The sequence below is a fragment of the Caloenas nicobarica genome, chromosome 18 (genome assembly GCF_036013445.1).
Source record: "Caloenas nicobarica isolate bCalNic1 chromosome 18, bCalNic1.hap1, whole genome shotgun sequence".
Taxonomy (NCBI): Eukaryota; Metazoa; Chordata; class Aves; order Columbiformes; family Columbidae; genus Caloenas; species Caloenas nicobarica.
Window position 1 is genome coordinate 7,184,918 of NC_088262.1, and position 21,876 is coordinate 7,206,793.

A 21,876-nucleotide genomic window follows, 5' to 3' on the forward strand; every position below is an offset into this window, starting at 1 on the left:
AGTTATTTTGACAGGAAATGTTTCTGAGCAAATGCAGAAATGAAAGTACTTCTCTGTATCCCAGACTTAGAAAGAACAAGGAAGCAATGATTTGTTTGTTCATTATGACAACAGATTTAAAAGTGTTTCTTCATTTTCTCCAGGTCTGTTTATGTGGGTGCTGGGAACAGGAATGACTCTCCTTGCAGCTACCTCTCAGTAGCAGGTTGCAGGGTGGGATTTTGGTCTCCTGACTGTTCCCTGGTTTTGAGATGAGGTTCATCACTTTTTTTATCTACTATGAGGTGCTGTTTATTCTTCAGTACTGTGCAGCTCTTCTGTTTCAGGCACCTACACCGACTCAGCAGCAGGTTTTGGCCACCAGTTCCCAATCCAGCTCGATGGGCTTCTCCTCCTGTGCCATCAGTTCTGCCACCTACCCTGAATGCCACACCACTTCTTTGACTTTCTCTGGGTTTTTGAGACTAAAAGTGATTTGCCACAGGCAAAATCCCAGCTTCCAGGACAAGCTATATGACAGGTGGATATTTTGTGTGCACTGAAAGCCCTTCAGTACTGACCGTGCATCCTGTGGTGTATAATTTCATCAGTTCAACACTTATAGCCCTGCAGATCTCTGCCCCTCACTTTCTTTTCTCGTAGCCCCATCGAACTCTGACGTGCAGGGCAGGGTGGATGGTGTCCCTCCTAAAGACTGTCCCAGCAGCTTATTTGAGCAGTTTATGGAAGAGTAGCCCTGCTGCCCAGGAGCTGGAGACTCAGCCTGCTAGAGAAAGAAATCTTTAACAAATGGGAAACATATTGCACAACTGGTCTTTCATGCTTTTCTCGGAGAGCAACGTGTCTTAACATGAATGTGGAGGGCCTTATCCTTGAGGAAATGAAAGAAGAAAGATCTCCAACACAAGCTGTGCAGCTGGGCTGGGACTGGCTTATTATAACAATATTGATTTTTGGAACAACTTCTTGATAGCTCATGACCACTGATCACTGCCAGGGAATAAACTGAACTCAGGTCAGATCCGCCGCACTGGGATCTCTTGCGTGGCAAGTTAGTAGGAGACTCAGGAGCAGATCTTAAATTGAGCCCATTCCCACCACTGTTGCAATAAATAGAAAGATTTACAACCCAGGTACCCGTAAGCAGGTTCCTGAGAGGTTTCCTGGGGAGTGTGATTAATTTTTTTTCCATGTTTTCCAGCTGCAGAATCCCATGAACTCACCTTGTCTGCATCACCCTGTGACTCTGCTGCCCTGTGCTCCGTGAGAAGTGAAAGTGAAAATCTAGTTGTTTTTTAAAGAAGGGAGAAGCTGCTGCTGTGCCTCTTTCTCTGGGATCCAAGTGGCTTCTGCATTTCCTGTGCAGGGCTCTGGAGGAGAAGCTGAATGAACTGGGAGCCGGAAAGGCTGTTCAGGCGCATGGACAGGGGAAGGGAACAAAAGCTTCCTCCGGCACAACTGGCTTCTGAGGTACTCATGCTGTCTTCTTGCTAGAGGGGTCCTGTCTTACAGCCAGGTTTTTTATCTTAGAAATTGTTGCTGTTCCCTCTTTTTAAGTAGGCATCACTAAAAAGTCTGCGGCAGAAGGGAAATGATGAGCATGTTTCACATTTTCTCTGTAGGGACGAATGTGTATTACTTGTGTGCATGATCTTGCTCAATGTATAACAGCACTTTTTACAGCCCTGACTGCCAACTTGCAGTTCTGCACTGCTTTCCCATTGCTTGTGTGAATGCAAAATCCCAGCAGCTCAATTAAGTGGTGCCCTTTATATGACTGTGAGTGACCACGGAAGTAGTAGAATAAATCTATTAGAGCATTTTCATCTTCTTGTAATTCCCAAATAATTTTTCCCACGTGCAATTAACCTTTATTTTTTTATCATAATTCCTTAGCATGTTTTGCTGATATCTCCTTTTCCAAAATTGCCATGCTGTCGCATTTGCAAATAAAGGATAATTTGCCAGGAGGGGCGCAGTAGAAATCTTTGCAACTCTCCTCCTTTTCAGTGAGAAGCTGTTACTCAAACTGGAGCTGGTTGTACATTGTTTTCCCTGGGGCTGCTGCTCTGCTCCCAAAAGGGACCTGTGGGGGTCCTGGTGGCTGTGGGTTCAGAACAAATCAAACCAGAAAGCATCACTCAAGAGGGACATTTGTTTTAAAAGAAAATAAATTAAACCAGTGAAACAGCTCATTCTACTTGCCTTAAAGCAGAAAATAAAACGTTCCTAGTGTTTTCTAATGGTTGGAGAGGAAAATTTTTTAAGAGGATTTTTGCAGATGTCTCAGCTCAGGCCGTGCCCTGTGATTGCTTTCTGCACTATCTTGTTGGGACCGAGGAAACAAACAGCACTCATAGGCTTCCTCTGGAAGTAGCTGTTTTACCTTTGCCCGTGATTTTGTTTACTTCTTTATTTTTTTAATTGCGAAAGCCTTTTGGGAGTTCGTATTCAGCTTATCAAGAAGGTGAAACTGGAACTGAAAGCAATACAAAAATTAGCTCTTATGGAAATTCTACTCCTTTTCTGGTAAAGGACTTGGAGCAGAAAACAAAATCTGTAGGATCTTCTGAAGTTCTTTGTTTTTGATTTTGTTCCTTCCTTATTTCCTCCAATAGTATTATTTTCTTCGAACGGAAACTTAAGTTCTCTCCACAGGATGCTTGGGTTACCAGACAGATCTTTCCTGAAAATGCATTGTGCTATTCCACCAAGACAGTTCTGCCTGTCCGTGTAAGCCATACACTAAAATGCTCATGAAGCCATAGTCCCCCAGGACGTGCAGCTGGCAGAAAGAGGCGGGACAGGGAAATGCCATGTTTGCAGTTGCAGAATGGTGGGACCCGATGATCCTGAGGGTCTCTTCCAACTGAAATGATTCTATGGATAGCGCTGGATCTCCCGTGTCCACAGCTGCACTTCATGGTGGGTTGGAGAGGGAAGAACATCCCACCCCAGGACAATAGCCTTGCTCTGCCACCTCCCATGGCCGGGACTTGTGTGGCCTCCGGCCGCAGCTCTGCGCTGGTCACCACAGTGTCCCCGCGGAGGTGGCAGCCTGGGCTGAGCTGGGCCGGGGGTTGGTCCCCCTGGGAAGGCAGGGAGCTGGTTTAACTTGGAACGGCGTAGGAAAATGCAGGTGTCTAACCAGAGTACTCCAGGCTGTTAGCTTTTAACTTTGAGAGAGGATCTTTCCTCTGGTGGCAATGATGCTATTGTGTTATGACTCACACTCCTTTTTTGTCTTGGTAAACATTGGTGGTGTTTATTGTGTTGTGTTTGCTATGAAGTTATGGGAGAAGGAAAAGCAGGAGAGTTTCAGGTAGTGTTTTTTCCTCAAACAGATCCTTTCAAAAACAAAACTAAAAGACATGGTTAAGGCTTTGCAACTTTCTAGTTAAATCCACTCCCTCCTGATAGTGATCTCTGGTTGTCTTGTTCCTGGCGTCAGGTGTGACCTGGGGCAAAGCTCATCAGCTGACTATGAATGATTGGTGTTCAGCGAAAGGTCCAGATCCTCCTGGTTGTTACTTTTCTCATCTTCTGCTTGCAGCTGATCTGCTTTTAGGGTCTGGTTTTGCTTTATTATAGCTCTGTGGACAGCTTCTGTAGCTCTGAAAAGTAAAGGTTTGTATTGCCTTGAAAATAAAGGCAAGCAGGCAAAAAACTTGATGAAAAGAATTTGCTATCTAGAAAGCATGTTTCGTTTTAGATTTGAGTGTTTTATTGTTAAAGTAAGTTTAAAACTGATGGCAGGAGGTGGCCAGGACAGCTGAAGATTCTCAGAAACCTGCCGAAAAAGAGAATTCTCAGACAGACCAGTGGATGGGGACAAATGTTTGGTGAAGCATTCTGGCTTTTGAAATGAAGAGCAGGAGTAGGAAGGAATGTCACCAGAGAGAAGAGGAAGGGAGATGTTGGAGCAGAATGAGAGGAAGGGCAAGGATGAGGCAAGAAAGCCACAAAAGAGAGGAGAAAACAGAATGAACAAGAACAGAAGATACAGATCTCAGGCTGAACACTACTGCAGAAAAAAAACTGAACCAAAACAACACTTATTGTTCTTAACGTCTGGGCAAATAACTCTGCCAGATGTGCTGCAGCTGGTCTGTGGGAACTGCATCAGGCTGGTGAATATGATCCGAGGAGGACAAGGAGGTATTTTACACTGGAGGTATTTAAGATGTGTAGATGTGGTGCTTAGGAACATGGTTTAGTGGTGGACCTGGCAGTGCAAGGTTAATGGTTGGACTCAATGATCTTAAAGATCTTTTCCAGCCAAAATGACTCTATGATTTTAAGGTTGATGACGGTCCCTTGGCACTCTGCTCACCCACGTTGTGGGGGGACTGGCATTGTTAACTGGTGCTTTGCAAAGCAGGAAAGAGGATAAAGTGAGTAATCTGTGAAATGGTACTGATTTATCTGGTTTTTTTTAAAAAAACCCACTCAAAATCAAAAAGATAGGAACTATTTTTAGCTGCATGAGAAGATGAGAAAAGATGCTGCACTCATTTGGTGCTCTGAGTGTTGTTAACACTTAGTGGGGCAAGAGGAAGTTCTTGCACGATTGTACAGGTGAGAAGAAATGCACGTAAAGTGCAAGAATTGTCCCCTCCTGTGGTGTGAGGTGGAAGTGGACGGGTCACACTGTTATGATGGTGTGTGGAGCAGCTCCAGGAGCTCGGTTTGGTTCAGCATTTCCTGGGCTTGGGCCCTGCATGGGGGTGTTGAGATCTTGGGGTGCTGCAGAGGGGCCCCAGGTTTTATTCCATGGGGAATTTTGCAGATGGTCGTGAAAACTGCCACTTGTGCCTGTCGGCAGCTGGAAAGGGCTGTTTTTGTGGGTCGTGTTCCTCTGTCTCATCTGTTTCTGGGAATCGGGGTGGGATGCTCAGCAGCTCTAGACTAGCACAGATCATGAGAGAGAAGCAATTACTAACTTCTGCAGAAGAATTAGTGCACTATTAAGAATTAAGGCATAATTAATTTGAGAACTTCCTCAAGGTACTTCTTGGGTAGTGACATAGCAAAAAAAGTTGTTTTAATCAAGGCTTCTAATGAAAAGCTCCTGAGGGCAAAGCAGTTTGTGTTTTGCTGAGGCAGGCTAGTGGGGAAAGTAGAATTTTCCAGATTTTTTTTTTTTTTCCTTTGGAAAGTGAAACTTGTGTTTTACTAAAGCATATTTCACAAATTCACGACATTTTCGTTGAAGTGATTGAGGTTGAATTTCTGACTAAATCCAAGACATTTTTTGAAAAGAAATACTAAGTTTTTGTTTGTTCATTTAATTTGAACAGATATGTCCCATCAAGTCTTCTAAATTAAAAATAAAATTCAATTTGACAGAAAATATTTCCTCTTAGGCCAAGCAAAACACTCATTCAGTGGGAAACACCTCCCTTGTTTAATTTTTTGTGTATTTTGGAAGCGATAGCAAGAGAAGATGTTATTTGTTGCGTGCACCACTGAGTGATGTGTGCAGGGCCACTGCCCTGGGGACCCTGGAGATGCTGGACACGGAGCCTGCTGCCCAGCAGCCTCAGGAGGAATTTCCTTTTCCCCGCCGAAAGTCCCCGTGCCTTTTGATGTGAGTGACACCGAGCTGAAACAGGGTGCGATTTTGGTGTTTGCAAAAGCCATCCCAGAGTGCAGTAGCAGCTGAGCAACACAAGCATTTCTTTGCCTGTTCTTGGCTAGAAGAAGGTTGATGCGCTTGGCATGGAAGTTGTTTTCTTTTTGATTGGAGAAAGATAATGGATTCTAAACACTATATTTAATGTCCAAACAGAGAGATGACTGAGGGAAGAGCCTGGTGAGCCTGCCCTGGGATCTGGAGGATCTAGGAGAGCACCCAAGGCTGCTGGAGCCGAGCACCCAACGCTGCTGGAGCTGAGCACCCAGGGCAGCCTGATGGACTCTCCCCACTTCACGCTGTTGTGTTTCCTGCTTCTGACCATTGCAGCTCCCTGTCCAAGTGAGTCTCCTCGTTTGCTCTCAATGCTTTTCACTGATCAAAACTTTAAAACTGTTATTAGAAAGCTCAGCTGTGTCCAGTTAAAACAAAGAACACAAAGCCACTACAGTGAGAAAAGAAATTAAGAAGGTGAAGGTTGATTGATTTGACCTGTTCCAATGACCTGACTTGGGAAGCATAACTTTTTGGATCTGTGTGAAGTCAGAGGTGAGTCCTCTCTCAGAGGACTGGCTCTTTCCCAGACAGTTCATCTGAGTCTGGGCAGAGGACCTCTTAGCTCAACAACAGAAATGGCTTTCAACTCACCTGCCGAGCTGCCAGCTTCCTAGTTGAAACTCCAGTGGCAGCAGTGGGGCAATTATGTCACATTTCTACCCCCAAAATTATTTTGGGGACTGGGCTCATTGCCCATTGGCAGACAATGTCTCCTAAGCCATGACTGGGTTTGTTCACCAAAACTCATCCCATTCTCTAACACTAAAAGTCTGGGGAGAAAACTGGTAGAAAATAGTTTTTCTTTCTTTTCTCATTTAGATATCGCCATGCCCAGTAACAACCCTGTGGAGGGCGCACAAGTCTCTTCCTTTGGCAAAACATACGTGACAGTCTACCACTGTGAAGACTGTGAGAGCCACATCTGCAAATCATCCAACTACGAAGACTTTGTAAAAATTGGTGAAACGCAAAGTGAGACATTTTCAAATGAAATAATTCAGTTGGTGACCACCGAAACACAAATCCTTATGTGCTTTAAGCAAGAAAATACTTCTCCTGGAGGAATTTATGCCATCGTCTGGGAGAAAGCCATAGGAATGGGAGACTCATGTGGCATGCTGGATTCTGGAGGTATGCTCTGCTGGGAGCCTGGCTAGCAACATATAGAAAACATTTCTGGTTTTGAAACTGAACTCTTTCATATTTGGGAGACTTTATTAACCTATTAACATCTTTAACGTTTAACCCTTGATCGTAGATCTTATAAATGATCCTTATTTATAATTGAAACTTTTATCTTTCAGTTTCCTCAGAAAACACGAGGGATAACACCATTAAAACTTGCTGTGTAGCAGAGACAAACGTCTCAGTGCCCAGCCCTTCCTTGAAGTGCTACACCGAAATGTCAGATAAGAGAGCCAGAAAATCAACAGCCGACATCCCTGATGAGGGTAATCTAGGTTCATCTCTTCACGTGTTTGTTTGTCCTTTGCTCCGAGAGTATTTTGCCCGGACAGCTCAATGTGAACAGAGTTTTATGTGGAGGGGGAGTGGTTGTACTGCACGTTCATATCTTGGACACAAACATGCTGTAGCCGTCCAATTCAGAGACTCTCCCCTAGCCCATGGGGATGTCTAGTGCTGGAAGTATATATCCATAGGTATATCTATATAGCTGTAGATATAGGGATGCTGAGAGGAGGTGGTGTGTGGTGGGTGTGCAACAAGTTTCCAATAATTCCACTTACCAGTAAATGATAAATGAGACTTTACCTCCAGAGTAAGTGGACATTTATCACAAACAATTATTTTTATATCCAAATTTCTTTCACTGTAGAAATCCTTGTCGTCTTCGTTAGGTTATGGACAGAGCGTCTTTGCTTGAAACAAGTAAATACTATTTATCCTTTTCTGGGGAGAGTCCTTGACAGGGGTATGGCTCTTCGCTTTTTGTGGTGTTGTTTGGGGCTTTTTTGTTTTGGAGTTTTTTCTTTGGTAATTTTTGAATGTGTGCTGGATGATTCCGTTATTTCTCTTCCAAATTAGACCAGTATTAAAATAACCTTTCTAGATACTTATATGTTTAAATTCCTGTGCAGTGAGGTCTTTTAAAAATGGTCAAAATGGATTTCCTTAGTGACATTTGAACCCATAGTTGAGGATGCATAATGTAGCTGAATGTCTTATCTTTACCAGATCCTTGTTCCTGAAATGCACACTGTCCAGACAGCATCCAGGATGATGCTGCCCTGAAAAACATTTTTCCGGCTTTTATTTTCTGCGCGTTGCGTGTCTGTTTGATTCATGTGGACTCTTTATTTTCTTCTACTCTGCAGATACTCCTCGATTTTCAATCAACGTTGGCATCATCACCACAGTGATAATCGTGGGGGTTTGTGCAGCAGCACTGGCAGCGTGTCGTGTCTGGAACAGAAATCGTCAAGGTACAGTCTGACAAAATGTTATGTTTCCTATGGGTAATGTGCATTACAGGCTGTTCTGGTAGTGGAAAAAGCATACAGGGTTTTCTGTCTGGATCTCATTTCCATAAAATTGTTTATGAGGTTGCTAAATGATATTTGTGTTGAAGGAGGCCTGTGGATCTGTTTGAGATGAATACCAGTGAGTTGCTCAGGAATTTCAGTTAAATATGAATTGGGAAAAAGGAATGGCAAGTCTGTTTTAATTCTTCTAAGTAAATCCTTTCTAATGCTTGTACTTTTTTGCTTTTTTTTTTCCTGGGACCTGTCATAGTGCTCCATAAGACTCTTAATGGTAAGATTTGACTTTTTGGGGTTTAATTATGGCAAATGATGAAATCACATTACTAATGGCAGTAAGGTGTTCAGTGAAGCATTAGATGTGTTTACTAGAACCACGTTCAGTGATTGTCCATTTCCTCTCCTTATCAAATCTGAGTCAATAGGTTTTAGCCCCTCCATGACCTTGCAGTGGTTCCAGTGCTCATGTGTTGTCATTTACACATTTCTACAGAAAGCCCTTGACCCTGACATACAGTTTCCCTCCTATATCCCGTAGCCACCTTGGCTCCAGGGTTTACAGGACCTTGTGTAATGCCAGAAGCTGAAGACATCACCTGTCAGTTACTGAATGAGTCCATCCTTTAGAAACAAATGTTGGTTGTTTCTTTCTAAGAGTCTAAGAACTAAATTTCTAAGTTTGAATTTGTTTAAGGTTAACTTGATGGTTAGAAGTTAGTAAAAGCCTAAGATTTTTATCTTGTGTTCCCTTTCTAGTAAATGGAGAGAAATAGCTGCCTTGAGAAGGTGTTTTATCCTACCTTAAAATGGTTTTAAGATGAAGCAGATGAATTACCTTGTGAAGGTGCCTATTTCTCTCTGGTAACTCTAAAGGAAGCCAATGGGAACAAACTGAGATGTTTGACCATCTACGGTTAGATAAAATGCAAGGCTAACTGTGAAAAATATGGGTTGCACAAGTTCTTGCAAACCCCAGTAGAGATAACACAATGCTAGTTTCACTTCAGTTGTTATATTAAGACAGATTAATAGATATATTGGTGTGATAGGTAAAAAAATTGCCACTCCTGAGGTCCTGCCCTGTGCCGTAATGCTTGGTGACGTTTCAGGCCTGTCCTAGAGACCCCCATAAGCCAAAGGCTGATGGGCCAGGACAACCACGGCAGGGTTTCAGCAGAGATGCCACGAACTCGCTGGGCAATGAAGCTGCAATTCTTTCACCTTTCAGGGCAAGAGGTGGTCCAGTAGGAGATGGGACAGTTGCTGCCCTGAGGACTTCACACTTCAGATTTCCAAGCCTAAATACAGGCAGTTGATTATGATTCTCTCTGAAATCAACATGTGCCTTTGATGGCCTCACAGATACTTTTCCTTCAATTCTGCAGATGTTTAAAAAATCAAATGGGCTCCAGACATGGAAGACGGCACACCTATTTGAAAAAACACCTACAAATGAGAAAACCAGCAGCATACGCCTCAGTAATGACATACAGCCTTCAGCTGAATAAACACATACTCATTTCATACGGGATCTCACGGCAGTTTTCACAAATGTACCTTCAGCAAATCCCTGTGTTCACTGTGATTGCCACAGTCACCCAGCTCCAGACCTTCATGAGCAATGCAAGAAGCTGCCTGGGTCTCCCATCCTCTTGTGGTGCTTCACTGAGGACACCAGTCATCGCAAAATGTGTCGCTGGCTCAGCAGCTCAGGTTTAAACAAGCTGAATTCTCTCAATGGTTTTCATGATTGAAGCTATCAGTTCATCTGAAATTCTTCAGAGAACTTTATCTATGCTCAGGAAGGATGTGTTGAACCCTCAGGCAGGTGCTCTCTGCGTGTCTTCCATTTTGTAACGCGATAGCATGTCCATAGGTCTTTATTTTTTTAACTCCCAGGTGGTCTCTAGATCCAAAAAAGCATTTTGTTCGTATGACTGGTTTGTTGAAGTAGAGGGCTTTGGCCTTTTGAACAGACACTTGATTTTGCAACCACCTGCAGGTCGAGGACGTCTCCTCTGGGTATTCGTTCCTGTTCAAGAGTGAACAGGCGGGCTCTATCCAGCTCCCTCAGAAACAGTGTTGGGTCATGGAGGCCATAGTCCCCTCCCAGGCTGAACAGTAGAATGATATAAATCTCCCTCACAAATTAGGTCATAATACTGGCAATTTTAGTGTAGGACACTTTCAGCAGTAACTCCAGTGGACAGGAAAGCATATTGACATACCCGTTCTGTATCTTTGTCGGAAAAGACTACAATATTTCTGCACCTGAAGATAGTTTTAGGTATCCTGCATGCAGGCAGTTTGTGAAGGATGCTGCACGTCAGGGATCCCCATTGGGTAGTTCACAGGCTGTATGTCATCTTCAAATGATTTATCATTCTCACTTCATTTGAATAAATCCTCAAAATTTCACATTAGACCTCATCTAGTGTCAGACTTTTGAGCAAAAATCATCAGCAGCACAACTGGAAAAGCAGATCCATGAAACAGTATGAATACTTGCTGAATAATTTTTACATAGTTTAATTACTCATAAACCTGTGGCTGAAATTTCCAGTGCTATTTGAGAACTCACATTGTATTAACTTGGAGGATCAGGTTTAATGATGTGCAGATTTAATTTCTGCTCTTTAACACCTGTTGGGGCCAGAGAGCCGCACATGTTTTGTTTATACAGACACCTCTGCCCAGGGACGGTTACTTGGCTGAATCAGTCATGAGACACAAGTCACAGCTCGATCTTTCTGGCTCACTCAAGCACGCTTCCCTTGAGATCTGTTCTTCCTTCTGGTGATTATGCAGATGTGATATTCAGAGGCATCACTACCAACTGTTTCCCCTTGATCCTCCTGAATTGTGCTCTGCTGATAAATACCAGTCATCCCACTTCCCCCATCTCAGGAAAAGCTGTCAGAAATAGCTTTATAGATCTAGAGTGTTCTCTCTAAGCAACTGAATTGTGTGGTTTTCTGTGAATTTTCACAAGTAAATCTATCCAAGTAAATATCTGTTTATGAAATAAAAACCGTGTAAAGATACTAAAGAGTCTGGTTCACCAACTGCCATGACTTGACAGTTGTAATTTCATTTTAATGATTCTTGGTTTGTGTTATTATACTACTCAGAATAAAGCATCAATTTAAAAACTGGCCATTCATTGGTAACCCTGTGTTGATCATATTATTTGGTGTATTCATCTCCTTTACAGAGCTTCACCGTCACATGATTCCCAAACTCATAATCCAGTATTATTGTCATGATTCGCTTCTTAAATATTACAAAAGAAAAGGCAGGGAGTAAGAGATGTCTTCTGGCATCTGCTTATGCATCCTGTAGAGAGCCTTTGTAGGGCTTATTGAAAGCTCATTTCACAACCTGACTGAACTCTGTTTTCTTTACAATAATTGATGAAATTTCTGAGGTTTCAAGCATTCAATGAACTCTTTGGGAACATCCCTCGTCCATGTGTATTCACACAGGGAACGAGGCCTGCAAGAAGAGCTTCTCTTCATGTCAGGGAGGCAGCAGGAGCTACATGTGAGCTGAGATTCCCTTTTGCTGGCGATGAGCAGCTCTTGGGTACTGCAGACACCACTGGAATATTTATGAAACGTGAGGCCAAGAGGCATGTGAGAGGTTCAGACCATGCTGTCGCTTGGAAATCATGCACATTGTCATTGCCAAGATGCACGTCACACCTGTAGATTTGTGAGCAGGGCTTGTATAATAATTTAAGGTTTACCTGAAGTAACGAAGCATCCACCTGCTCCTTACAAAGCCAAGACTTTTGCATTTTCTAAGCCCGTGGAACACTGACAGACTGAACTGGTTGTACCAAGTGCCAACATTTCCAGTAAGGCCACAACAGGAAGATCATTGCCCAACTTCAGCATTGTGAAGAACAACTTTGAACCTACCTTTTCTCCGTTGACTGTGGAGGGAAGGTAGGTGCTCACCATAGAGACTTTTTACTTCTGTCCTCAGGGTTGGGGGTTGTTCGGTAGTAGGAAACCGTGGGCGTTTTAAGTGTGAAGTCAAAACCAAGATACACCTCTTGAGATAAATCTCTCTTCCCTCTCATGCATGTTAGCAGCACATTGCTAACTTCTTTTAGTAGACAGCTGATGTAGCTGGAAGAAAACAGGCCAACTCGTGGCATACAACCCTTTCTTCAGGTCTTTAACTCATCAGTCAAATAGAGAACAACTAAAAAGAAAATGCTGTGGATATCATGTCTCCCAACTGCATCTCTCTTTCTTCTGCTTCTCCCCTGCTTCCCTGGCCAGGACGGTACGTACAACATAGACGCTTTTACATTTCACAAGTTTCAATATTTTCTTTCCCTTTTCTGTTTGTCCTAGATACGCAATACTTTACATTTAATATTTCTTCTCTTGCTTGCAATGTAATTTCTTTTAGGTGTTTCCCATTCGATCCCTCTATTCCTCACTGTTCATTGCATTAGTACGTACTGTCCAGTTTCTTTTGATATTGAGTTTGTCAAAGAACTCGAAGGGTCTCATATATTTTTATACCTTTGTTTCTTGGTATAGGCTGGAGTTACAACTTCTGCTGTTCTGTTTCTAAGAGATTATATTGTCTAGTTTCCTGATGTTGCTAAAGCTGCCTTAAAAAAAAATCTGTAGCTTTCTTCCATAATCTGCCATTTTTTTATCCCTTTGATTTCCAGATTTAAATCCTCAACCAGCTCCAATAATTGGACTAAGTTTGGCGAAGCTTGTATTTTGAGAGCTAGTAGGATCATACTGTGTATCTAGAGGGCAGACTAAACTTTTTGCATGAGTTGACAGAAGACAATGTGTTTTGTTGAGTACCTTTCAGCTTTGGGGAGATGTTGAATTGCACAGGTCAATGGGAATGACAGACACTGTAAGTTTTAGGACAGCCAAGAGATGATCTATACAGGATAACAAGACTAAGGTCCAGTCTTACAAAACTGTTCTGTTGACAGAGTAGTTGTTTTTGAAAACTACTTTGATAATAGATCAAGAGGAACTCTGATATTATAATTTCAATTGCATTTCTTATTTTTAGGTGAAGAAAATGAGCAGTCAACAGATATTATCAGTGTTTGGGAAGGAGACTCCATCAGCATAACTTGCTCAATGAAAGATTCAGAAAATGAAGCAGGAATGTACTTGACAACTAGCATACAGCCGGTCAATGTGTTGTATATTTCCCAGAACAATACTTCATATATCTTTCCTGCTTTGGCTAAACGTGTCAAGTATTCAAAAGAAGGAAGGAATCTCAGGATAACTCTGAACAATGTACAGGAATCCGATTCCAATATCTACCGATGCTCTAAGTATGTTAAAAACAAAGGACATCACAAAAAGCTGTTTGGGAAGACAACCATAGTAGTGGTGAAAGGTATTGCCAATTCCACCTTTTATGTCACGAATTACTAATTACAGGTATATATTTCAAATCAAAGACTGGAAGAAAGTGTAATGGGAGGGAGAGTCTGACCCAACTTTACCCATGCCCGCTCAGGGGTTGTACTGATTTGCAGGAAAGTGTGGGTCTGTTCCCTGAAAAGGTGAAGAAAACACATTAGATAGAACAGTACCAAAAAACGCCCTAGAACATCAGTTCATTACCAATTTAATCCTAGCTACAGGTTTTCACATGAGTCACAGGTTGCTGTAGCAGTTTGGAAACGCTGAGGAGCCAGAGCTCTTTACAAAACAATCCCTCAAATCTTTATGAGTAACTACCAAAGCAATGAGCCTTTTTTTGGTAGCAGTTTTTGCGAATGTCTTTTGTTTTTACTGTTTCATCTGAAATGACAAATTGGTGATCATTGGGAAACTGGTGCTGGGCAAGGTTTGCAAATTGGGCATCAGTGAATAAAGGGATGTGAGGTTTTTCTCTTATTAATAACTTATGAATGGACACAAGTGCTCTTTTTGGCAGTCATTGCTGGTCAGGGGAAGAATTTTTATGTTTTTTTGGGTTTTTTTTAATTAGAAAAAGGTTAAGTTCACAATATTCTTTGGCAGCTATTTTTCTATGTACCTACCCTTCTGATGAGACCATTTAAACCAAAGCATTTTTACCAAAAACCACAGGGTTTTCTTTCTTTCCTGGCTCCGAGCCGTGCAAAACCTAATTGATTGCTGGATCAGTAATAGTCGTTTACATCTGTGAAGACTTATCATGTCCTTCCTTAGGCTTCTCTTTTCAAACTTCTTGGCTGTGTTTTCTCAAATGAATTCCATCTTGTTGATTATGTACTGCTTCTCCAAATTATTTTGTTATTATAAATTACCTTAAATCTCTTTTTGGTTCTGATCCTCTTCAATGCTTGCAACCTTCTCAGAAGGTTGCTCCCTAGTGAAAATGCACTGTGTTATGTGTTAGCCAGTAATCTCTCTTGTTTTTAGGTAAAACCAGTAGAGTTGTGGAACAGTCACCGCTCTATGTCAATCCTCAGCAAGGCCAGTCTGTCAACATTACATGTGCATTGAAAAGCTTCCATGAAGATGAAGGGATCTTCTTGCTCAAGACTCACATGCAACCTGAAAGAGTGTTACATGTTTCAAGCCAGAATACTTCAACTATTTCCCCTGCTTTTTCTAATCGCTTGGAGTATTCAAAGCAAGAAAAGAAAATAGTGATAACTCTCCACAGCCTGCAGAAAAATGACAGTGGTATATATGTATGTGCTGGGGTGGTGAAAAATTTCTCTTTCCTCCTAGTGAACGGAAGTGGCACCATGATGCTGATTAAAGGTACTGTCCTTTTGCTTGTTTAATCATAAATGACTATAGGCGTGTTGTATTACAAAAGGTGGACTAAAAACTTGCAGAAATTCAGTTGGGACAGGTGAAGCACTAACCCATGGCTGGACTTTTCCATACCTGGGAAAGTTTGGAGAGAGTGCTCAGACTCCTCTGCACCCTGGTGTACTAGGACACAGAAACAGGCACTATGTTTCTACCTGCCTTGTGCAACCGGAGGGGAATTTTAAAAGAGAAAACTTGCCATAATCCTGCATCTTACAAAAAAAAAAAAAAAAAAGGGCGTAAAATCCAACAACAAACTCTTCAGCATGCGTGTGAATAATCTCTCAATTTTAGGAAATGAATTAGTGTTTTTAACATCAGTTCTTTGACCTAAATGATCAGTGGTATGGAAGGCATGGCCTTTGTAGTGTCCTCACTGATCCTTCACATGCCACCTGCGGTCATCACCCGCCTCTAGAAGAGCCCAGGGAATGACACTAATGGGATGAGAAATGGGGCTGTGTAGCATGCTGGTGATAGCTGATTTCCTACTGACCAGTAAATAATACTTTTCCTAAGAAAAATAGAACCCTACCTTTTCATACTTATAATAATAATATAATTTCACATGCAGAAGCAGAGCAGACGGACTGCGGTAGTAGTTCCTGGGTCTTCTATGGTCTTATCATCATAGTAGTGCTTCTGTTTTCTGCGCTGATTTGCTGCACCTCGTACCGTCTCAATGTAAGTATGCTGTTACCCTGCCAAAGCAAAACTGAACCGTGTTGAGTGCATACGTGCCTTGATATTATTTGTAAATAGTGATTCAGTCAGGCAAACATTTGATAAACCTAAAGCACCTCACTCTTCTGTTTTGCGTTTTGGTTTTTTGTTTGTTTGTTTGTTTTCCTGACAATTGGGAATGGAGTTGTACACACCAGTCTTGTAATAGATGTAAGAGAACGTTTCGGGAGGACACAAGGGCAACAAAAAGTCATGAAATAGCCTAATGTCTGAAAGTAGCTGTCAGAAAACAATTTTGCTCTGTCCTAGGAAAAAAAGTGACAATTTCTTTTCCTTTAATGGGATTCTTTACATCCATACTCTGCAGAAAGTGCCCAGAAGTTATTTGTCACTGATAGATACTTCAGCTCCATAAAGATTACTCAAAATTAATAGAATGTGGTTCACAGGCCAGGCTCCTATCTCATTCCTCCACATATGGCTTCAGTACTGCTAAAAACCAGCAGTATGACATGATTCTGGTAAAGCCAAACTGGTCTCTTGTGTCATCAGTAGCAAACTAAGGATAAACATTTATGTTGAGGCCACAGTTACACCCAACTCTTGAAGGAAATTTTAAGTCAAATTACATCAGATCGAGAATAGAAAGTTAAATAAATAGGTTAAATAAGGTAACTAATAGGACAATTTCCACCTAATCCTCTAAGATCTCATTGGGTTCTGAGAGGAATTTTCAAAGTACATTTCCACTTCGAACAAATGGACTCCTAAGATGTGAATTATCTCCCTCCTTGGTGAGGGTCTTTTCAAGCTCTGTTCTGAATGGCGCTTTGCTTTGCTTTGCAGATGAAGAAATATTTCCACAAAAGGAAAGCAAATACAGTATATGAAGATATGTCTTACAGTTCCAGACGTAACACCTTGATCAGGAACAACATTTACTGCACTGGCAATTAAGTTTCTGCCAGCTGGGACCATGCGTGGATTGACCACTCCTTTACAGGTCTCTCTGAGAGCAATCTGATGCAGTAGCTGATCTGAAAATCCTGTCATCTACCTTCTTCAGTGGAAGGAAAAACCTGCCTCATTTCCTAAGCCGTTTCTACTTTTTTGACCACTTGTGAATTTTATTTTTTTTTAAAGGTACAGAAAAGGTAGAGAACTGTACAGAAAATGTAGAGAACTGCACATATCCTGCCCATGTGTTTGCAGTGTTGTGTGGAAAGTAGTATTTTTGGACTATGCATTTAGTTAGATGCAACATATGGGCTCATTTCTTTGATGAATAACCCGTTCAGGGAAGTGGGGATAGAGTTAGAAGTTTGGTTCTGAGCTTTGGTAAGTGCTCAGGAAGACCATAACAGGCCTGTTTAATAATATTCAATGGATCCACATATGCATGGGTAACAGTTATCTTCTGAATCCTCGTTGGGTCTGCCCAAAAGCTCAGGTACCTTAAACTACTCAACAGTTACAGCAAAGAAATCTCTTCTGAAGACAATTCAGAACCTTCATGGCAGAGTGCATTACAAGTGAAGTGTGAGATATGTGTGGGCTCACCTATTCAAAGAACATAATGGTCCCATAAAAATGCAATCAAGCCTAGATTTTAAATTACTGCTTTTGTCAGAGATACTGGTGTGGTTGATGTGGGTCTTGACAGGGTTGACATGCAAAATGACTAGACTCGGGGAACAATGGCTTTGTGGGACAGCAGAAATATTTGTGATGCGCTGGTGTTGTCTCAAACTCCAGATATCTTAGGACTACACAGCAGAATGCATTTTTCCAGGTCAATGACTCTATACTGAGCAGTACAAGGTGAACTAATCTGGGATAACGCCAATGCCTGTATTCCAGTCTGTCATGGGTGAGTCTGATCCAAAATCACTCTTAACAAGGGAATTTATCAAAAACGCGCATCAGTCAAATAGAAACTAAATTTAGTTTAGTAATGGCTTAGAACAGGTTGCTATGATGAGCTTAATTCTCCTCTAGCTAAGAAAGGGCTGCAGCTTCTCCCAGGGGTGTTTTTGTTTTGCAGAGCTGGGTCCACTGTGGCAAGTCAACAATCTTGCATGCCCAGAGGAATATTGAGTTGCCCTCTTTAGAGCCAGGATTGAAAGGGTTGGCTTGTGGCTTCTGGGGACAGGCTGAGACTGGAATTTTTCTGTATTGATGTATTTGTTTAGTTTTTTGAAGGGTTAGGGCCGGTTTGCCATTGATGGGAGTTCATAGCTAGAGCTATGGCACAGGCGAGCTCTGCCAAGGTCGCAGCTTGCCGAGCCAAACCTGTCACTCGGGACAGCCCGTCGCCCTCCAAATGTCACTCGAGAATGCCGTGTACCAGACCCGAGGGGGAAATCTGCTGGAGGAGGGATGGGTTTACCTTGTACCAGAGAGGTGTCTGCTGATCGCAGAACCTGCGATCCTCACATAGATGCACCTGAATAAAATGATGTTTGTGATTGTGGCTTTGTGCAGTTGCTCGATATTTTTATACATGTATTAAAGACTACTTCACATGTCTTGTAAATGAATGCTAGTTACTGGACTGTTTCTTTTACTGATTTCTTTTTGGGTTTGGTTTTCTTTTTTTGTTTTTCCTTTAAATAGAGTGATTCAAAGTCTTCTTGCAAAATGCAGTATAACTTGCTCCTAACAACACCTCAACAGACAACATAATAACTATTTTCCACTTTATTTACACAGTCTACACGTGGGGGATTTTTCATTTTAAAACTAGGCACTGAAGAAAATACCAAAGAACACTTCAGACAATGCATATTCATGCAATCCTTTCACAATGGCTAAGATGAATTTCCCAAAGAACTAAAAATGTCAAATGGAGACTGGCAAGAAACAAGATGGTGCCGGGGAAGCTTGTCCTGTCCTTCGAATGGCACATTGAACCGGGTCAGGGTGTCTGAGTGCCGCAGGGTTTGCTAAATCTGGAGCAGGAGATGGCTCCTCACCACTGTTGTCCCTGTCTAAAGTGCCCACAAATGGGTCCCCAGAATAGTCCCTTGTCCGGTCATGGGTGTCCCTCGCCATGGGAGCTGAGCCACTGGCAGTAGGCCCCGTTGCTATGGTAACAGGTGGCCTTGTGGCACCCATGGCACCTGCGCGCCCCAAAGCTGCTCCCAGAGGAAAAATCAGATACCAAACTAGGAACTAAAGTGCCCGTAGTCAATCCCTTTTCGTCACATTTTCATCTTTGAAAAAAGGTGCAGGTTTAGTGGAAAAGTGCAATACTCGCAGAGAGGCAAGGTACAGAGTTTCGAGATGAGCAAAGTGGCATTTGACATCAGCTTTCTGTAGCAATACTACTGTGCAAACATGACCACAACTGTAAAAAAAAAAAAAAAAACCAAGCTGTGAAACAGTAGTGGAGGTGGTTTCTTTGGCTTGGTGTAAATAAAAAGAAGAAAAAAAAAAAGTAATACCTAGCTGAGGAAAATGACATATAGTGAGAAATTTCATGAGTTGTATCTGTGTGGAGGGGTAGAAAATCAGCCCCATAATTAACCCAAGCAGTGGTGAATTAACTGCTTGAAGAGAACTGCTTGGGAAATTGTGTGGTGTCAGAATGGGTTTGGTATTTGCTGTTCAAGAGGGTTGAAGAGGTCCTCAAATGCGGTGTCGTCTCAGAGCTTCCCTGGAAGGCAGACAAACTGAATTCTTCATCTCCAGAGTTGAAGACAGAATTGCTCTGGGCTTATCCTGTTGCCTTGGCTGTTTTTATCTCCTGTCCCTGCACTGTGGAGGGAAATGATTTTCAAGGAGAGGTGGGAAGTGCAGTGTAAGGCTCTGAGAACAAGTCAAGACCCCAGCAGTGAGAATGGTCTCAGGGTATTAGTGAGGTCCCCAACCCCATTTTATGGGATAAAGGACAGAAACCGCAGCTGGAAGCAAAACAACCTTGGATGGAGGAGCAGAACTACAGCTCCAGTATCAGGATTTACCTCACAGGGGCGAGAAAGCCAAGGCAGCTGAGCAAGGACAGTGTTGTCAGGACAGAGAAAACACAACAGGTGAGGTAAAACCACGTCAGAAGTGACGCAGGGGACCGGGTCTGTATGGAGAGGCCTGGGCTGAGCTTGCGGGAAGGAGAGAGCTCATCAGAAATAATTTTTACTTATTTGCAAAATGGGAGAGACTAGCCAGCACATGTAGATTGCCACCAACAGAGCCCATAGACTCAGTAAAATTTGACTAAGAAAAGCATTTTAACCCTTTGACTAAGGCGCATCTGACAAATACATGTTTTCACTCAGGTACCAAGGAGGTTGACAAGCTGAGTGGAGCCACAAAACTTTCTTCAGGAGGACAACGTACGGGACAGAAGTAGGTTTTCCTCTCATTGTGGCTTGTGACATATTGTAGGACACTGGGTTGTTTCCAGTGACTATCCTGCAAACAAATATTTATACGCTTCTAGAAGCTTTCAGTACTACATGACACATTTCTAAAGCCTACATTGGAGTTATTTTCTTCCACTTGTCTGCCACTGGTTGCTGCCTGTGATAATTTCCAACAACTCATGTATGAGACTTTCTGTTATTATTTGGAAGATATGACCAAAATACATCCAGCGCCACTGGTTCTGGTGAAGACAAGCCACTGAGCGGTGATTTCTCGAGGTCCCTTTGTTAGTGAAAAAAATATTTTCATTCACGGCATAAACCTTTTGTAAGCACTTGTTTTTCAAGGCATTTAGTTTCTTTTTGAATGTTTTGTAACACTCAACTTGCAATTGCGTTTTAGCAGTCAGCTTACAGTCAATTTGAAAACATGCAGCTTTTTCTGGTAGTTCACAGATTTGATTTTCACACAGTCCTGAAGTGCTGGAAATGTCTTCTCAGCGTCATTTTTTTTAAGCTGACATCTTTGGTTAATACACTCCTGCTCTAGTTAATGATTTTTTCTGCTGCTCAGCTTCTTATTTTTAGAGTATTTGTAATACTATTCCAAATACTTCAGTAATGACTGGATACTGGCGATGTGCAGCATGCAAGAAATCTTCCAAATTAAGACACAGAGGGCAACAAGTCTGTGGATGTGATATTAACTTCACTTTTTTTTTCTTGTGGTGCTCTCTGTCTGTACATGTTGCCTTACAACTCCTAGACCAGCCTTCTGAGAAACCACAGAGACCAGCTCACTGCTCATGGTTTGCACCTGCATTATGTTATGTTTGATCAGAGACATAATTGACTGCAAGCTTGTGGGAGAGTGACATTTAAGGTATATAGCTATGGTCTCATCTGCTTTTTAGGGGTGGATGGTGAGGTGACATTTTGTCCAAATGTCTGTGACTTCTGAGAAACTCATTTAAGAAGCACTTCATAACATCCCCATGGATTTCTCTGTGACTCTCCTTCTCATACACTGTGCTGCTCATAGTACAAGTTTTGTAAGGAATCTCCTGACAATGATGGCAGTTGGTGACGCTAACAGCTTTTGGACTCAAAACTCTTTCTTTCAAAAGAGAAAACCAGTTCAAGGCTCCAAAAAAGCCTTTAACTTGAAACTGTGCATGTATGTGTGCACACGCTGCAGGTGAAGAAACTACAGTTTGTAATGACTGTCTAGGCTAAAATTAAAAACAGAGGCCTTCCTCAGAGAGCCACATACTCCTCCCTTTCAGAGGCTGTTTTGGAAATAAAGTTGTTACATGCAGAAATAGCTAATTATATTTATGTCTTAGCCAAAACAGGAAACAGTGGAGAGCTTCTAGGAGGTTTTCAGATCAAAGAAAAACTCAAATGAACAGTCTGAACTGAGGCTTTGCAGCTTTTAGACTTGCTCAGAAGTGGGTAAAGCACGAGGCATCCATCCTCAAAAGGACGTCTGTTGTCCTCCTGGTTCTTTTATTGGTAAATCTCACCATTATGACCATGGCAAGTTAGCAAATAGTGCACTTGGCTGGAGGCAGAGATGGGCTGTTTGTTCAATTCTAGTTATTCACTTGGACTTGAGGGCACCACTTTGGTGGAACAAAAAGAGAGGCAGAAATAATCATGATAAAAACGATTACATTCATTAATACCTGCTTTCTTCAGCTAGCTTTTCTTAGGCTGCTCTCGTGTCTCAGAAAAAGAATCGTGGTCTTTGTGGTAAAGATACAGCAGTCTGGCTGCTGCAGGGATGCTCGAGGTGTTATGTTTCTATCTGACAC

General features: G+C 42.1%; 2 protein-coding genes across 4 annotated transcripts; both read left to right on the forward strand.

The window, feature by feature from the left end:
* Positions 1 to 1,227: 1,227 nt before the first annotated feature.
* Positions 1,228 to 11,306, forward strand: LOC135996192 (uncharacterized). 3 transcript variants are annotated; one of them, XM_065647975.1, is made up of 7 exons: positions 1,228 to 1,470; positions 5,792 to 5,977; positions 6,512 to 6,823; positions 6,997 to 7,143; positions 8,029 to 8,136; positions 8,447 to 8,467; positions 9,422 to 11,306. In XM_065647975.1, the coding sequence occupies exons 2-7, from the start codon at positions 5,914 to 5,916 to the stop codon at positions 9,439 to 9,441; spliced, it is 672 nt and encodes a 223-aa protein (XP_065504047.1). In that variant the 5' UTR covers positions 1,228 to 1,470; positions 5,792 to 5,913; the 3' UTR covers positions 9,442 to 11,306. The 3 variants fall into 3 exon arrangements, with proteins under 3 accessions (XP_065504047.1, XP_065504048.1, XP_065504049.1); XM_065647976.1 differs by having other exon boundaries at positions 9,579 to 11,306; XM_065647977.1 differs by lacking the exon at positions 8,447 to 8,467 and having other exon boundaries at positions 1,230 to 1,470; positions 9,579 to 11,306.
* A 1,110-nt stretch (positions 11,307 to 12,416) lies between these two features.
* Positions 12,417 to 16,727, forward strand: CD7 (CD7 molecule). The gene is made up of 4 exons (XM_065648105.1): positions 12,417 to 12,489; positions 13,255 to 13,593; positions 14,610 to 14,957; positions 16,699 to 16,727. Exons 1-4 carry the CDS (start codon positions 12,417 to 12,419, stop codon positions 16,725 to 16,727), a joined length of 789 nt encoding a protein of 262 aa, XP_065504177.1.
* The last annotated feature ends 5,149 nt before the right edge of the window (positions 16,728 to 21,876 follow it).